We start from the raw sequence: 3,955 nt of genomic DNA on the forward strand, positions 1-3,955 counted from the left end.
TGATGATGATGATGATGATGATGATGATGATGATATAGTTTATTTGAAAAAATTGCTACATAAACATTAAGAAAAAAACAATGATGAAAGCCATCACAGTATAATATAAAGAACAATTTATTCAATATTTTGGCTTCAATAATTCACACTATTCCCATCTTTTCACCATAAGCATTTCCCTAGATGACATGCAGTTTAGTATTATTTACAGTCACTCTTTCAATAACAAATTCATAATGCTAAACCAAGAAGGAAAAGCAAAAGCATTGGAGGAAGCTCTTGGCTCCCCAAGCAATATTGTAATAACAAAGCAATGCAGTGAACTTCATCTGACTTTAAAATGAGCTGATGGTGTCAAGTAAAGGCAATATGGAGTGGCAACAAGACTATCTAAACTTGAAATCAGAGATTTTACAAGATGTAGTCATCATGACAAGTTTCTGTTACTGAACTGGAAAATCCTTTCCACTCCACTTCAAATTAGATACAGTTTAATGCATTTTAACCTTTTCTCCATTCTGCAGCTACCTCTCACTAAGCATAGTTACTTTACCTATGAACACTCAACATCAACAAAATTCATCATCTAACAAGTGAAAGTAACATAACCTTTACTACCTTTTTCCGTTCATGTTTTCTTTTTGTTTTTTCCACATGATTTCCTCAGAGAAAAAGCCATCTCATTTGAGCCTGAACAATTGCTGGATTGTGCATGGTATGCTATACAAGCGTGCTTAACTACTGTACTATTTGAGCATGAAACTTCATGTAGCTCACATATAATTCCTGCATTCATTAAATGGTACTTTTCTATTCTGGATTGAGTACTTGTTTGCTGATCCTACCAACAAGAGAAGAGTACACTATACATACATATATAGTATATATATGTATGCATAGTGTACTGTCAAACCATCAAACTCATGCCAGTATGGAAAGCGGATGTTAAACGATGACGATGATGATACAGTATTTCCTGTATGTAAGAGCATTCCTCTGAAGTGGCATTGTAGGTCTGCATCCAAATGCTTTTTGGAGACCTACAGCAGAGGATGCACATAGCCACAAAAGTGATATGTGCACAAGAGAACAAATGGTAAAAACTGTATCTTGGGTTTATCATATTTTTCATAAATATATACATATATAGATATATCATCATCATTTAGCATCTACACCCATTACACTCTCAGAGTGGTTGGCATTAGGAAGGGCATGCAGCCATAGAAACCATGCCAAATCAGGCTGGAATCTGGTGCAGCCCCTCAACTTACTGGCCCTGGTCAAACCCATGCCAGCATGGATAATGGATGTCGCAGCCATCTTGCTTCTGACTAGTTGTTGAAGCTTGCCCTATTTTTATAAGGAGTTCATGACTCAAATTAGTCTATGTTTTTGAATAGGACCTGATTGGTAGAGAATAGTCACATGACTGGTCTCAGAAATTTTTGTAGGTCCCCGCTGTGTCTCTGTGTTAGTACCAAACAATCAATGCTTTGAATGCTTCCGTCAAGTGATTAAGTTTAGAATCTTTTATATGTTTCCTGCTACATCTGTGCATTAGTGTCATGTGACAGTATATTTTGTGCCTAAAAAGAAGGCCGACATGGTTGAGAGAACATGTTTAGTTACAATCGAGGCACTCTAAATTTAATCTGCCAGGTGAGAGAGGGGACAGGAGTCATTTGTAGGTAGTCCAGTGGCTAAAGTTTAGGTTGTTAGCTGTGTAGGTTCCTTATGTTAAGTAGCAGAATGAAGTTTGTGTGTGAATAGTACTTGTATATGTACTTTGTTAAAGTTTGTTAAGTCTTGGTTTGTACCATTATATGAAAGTATTTTCTTTGTTTATTCATGTTTCATCTGTGGCATTCACTGAACATGAGTGAGCAGACCTGGAATTTGGGGGACTTATTCTTTGCACATATGTCTATGTGTCCACTCAGTGGAATCTGTCTAGTACTGCAGTCTCATATTTGTTGTCGGTGAATAGTAAAAACAAAACAGATTCCAGTGAGTGGACACACAGACATATGTACAAAAGACTTAAGAAACTTTAACAGAGTACATATACAAATAACTATTCATGCACAAACCTCATTCTGCCACTTAACATAAGGAACCTACACAGCGAACAACCTAAACTTTACAAATGACTCCTGTCCTCTCTCTCACCTGGCAGATTAAATTTAGAGTGCCTTGATTGTAACTAAACATGTTCTTTCAACCATATTGGCCTTCATTACAGGCACAAAATATATTGTCACATGACACTAATGCATGGACAATGCAGGAAGCATACCAAAGGTTCTAAACTTAATCACTTGTTCATTCTCTACAAACGCTTGACAGAAAACATTCAGAGCACTGATTGTTTGGTACTGCCACTAGACATGTTCAGTCAACTATGTCATCCTTAACTTATGATGCCAAACATTGTCACTTGAGACTAACACATGGATGTAGTGGAGAACCTACAAAAATTTCTAAGACCAATCATGTGACTATCCTTTATCAATCAAGTCCTATTCAAAACATATACTAATCTGAGCCATGAACACCCTATAAAAATAGGGCAAGCTTCAAACAATAGTCGGAAGCAAGACACCTGCAACATAAACCACATGTTTCTATTTCAACTCTTTGAAAACCAGTGTAAACTCTGAAACCAGTCAAATCTTTATATATCAACTATCTACTTGTTATCCTTATGACTGCTATCACTCTTCTCACATCACTATTTGTCTTGGAGCTAAAATCATTGACAACAAATGCACTACAGAAAGCTATAATGGTAATATCTTAAGATTTTTTTGGTTCTGCTAATTTTGTAAATTTTCTTTCTGAAATTTTCAAATAGTTTTAAAAATATTCATTTTGAATAGTTTCCAAAACTTCTAGTGATTATGTTTACAGTAACATAGATACCATCAAAGTAATTGCAATAATGCTTAGTGTAGTAAGTATGAATACCAAAATCACTAATTAAACAAATACCAGAACAGTGGCATTATACATAGATGCAGGCAGGCAGGCAGGAACACACACATACACACACACACACAAAATTGCAAAGCAAAATAATAAACCTGTAATTCTTCTTTTATTTAATGAAATATTTTTAAAATAATTAATGCAATTATGAGCAGAAAATAATTTTAAAAATTCTATAACCATGAAATAATATACTTCAGAATTATTTTAAGAAACATAGTGAGTACTTACTAATATTTCCCAGTCATTAACAGACAATGGATCAACAAAGACACTTTCACAGAACGGAACATATTTCACAGGTTCAAGTATTATCTGTTAATAAAGAAAAGAAGATAAAAATAGTAAAATACGAATAGTTTCAAAGAGATAGAAGTGATACTGTTATGAACTGCACTAAAGTTTCAAAATGTTTTTATTTATCATAAATTTTGTACTTTGGATCAAAACAAGCAAGACTTCCTCATTAACATAAGTGTGTATGCGTGTACACACATTTGTGCATATATCAAGAGATATGTATCAACATATATTGAGAGTCAGAATTTTAAATTTGACAACTTCATTCACAATTTAGCAAAGTATCGAGTACTCACTTCTTTGTTGAGTATGTATGTGTGTGTACACATATGTATGTATGTGTGTGTACACATATGTAAGTATGTGTGTGTACACATATGTAAGTATGTGTGTGTACACATATGTAAGTATGTGTGTGTGCAGATGTATGTTTGTATCATCATTAACATTTAGCATCCACATTCCATAGAGGCATAGGTTTGACAGTTTAACAGTGGGCCATGTTGAACTCCAATGTCTACTTTGGCATGGTTTCTACAGATGGATGCCCTTTCAAATGCCAATCACTTTACAGAGTGTAGTGGGTGCATTTTTGAGTTACCACACTAGTGAAGTCACCAAGTAGCTTGTAAGACCAGACCCATATAAGTGTGTGTGTGTGTGT

The 3,955-nt window shown here is 34.8% G+C and overlaps 1 protein-coding gene across 3 annotated transcripts in view; it reads right to left on the reverse strand.

The window, feature by feature from the left end:
* The window catches only part of LOC106875791 (peroxisomal ATPase PEX1), a 49,431-nt gene that overhangs the window by 32,237 nt on the left and 13,239 nt on the right, over nucleotides 1-3,955 (reverse strand). For 2 of the 3 annotated variants that reach the window (XM_052968204.1, XM_052968205.1), the window contains exon 3: nucleotides 3,223-3,306. In XM_052968204.1, the coding sequence (XP_052824164.1) occupies nucleotides 3,223-3,306 (84 nt within the window). Of the gene's footprint in view, nucleotides 1-3,222; nucleotides 3,313-3,955 lie in introns of those variants that run through there. The other variant, XM_052968206.1, reaches the window with a different exon arrangement.

This window comes from Octopus bimaculoides, chromosome 5 (genome assembly GCF_001194135.2).
Source record: "Octopus bimaculoides isolate UCB-OBI-ISO-001 chromosome 5, ASM119413v2, whole genome shotgun sequence".
Classification (NCBI taxonomy): domain Eukaryota; kingdom Metazoa; phylum Mollusca; class Cephalopoda; order Octopoda; family Octopodidae; genus Octopus; species Octopus bimaculoides.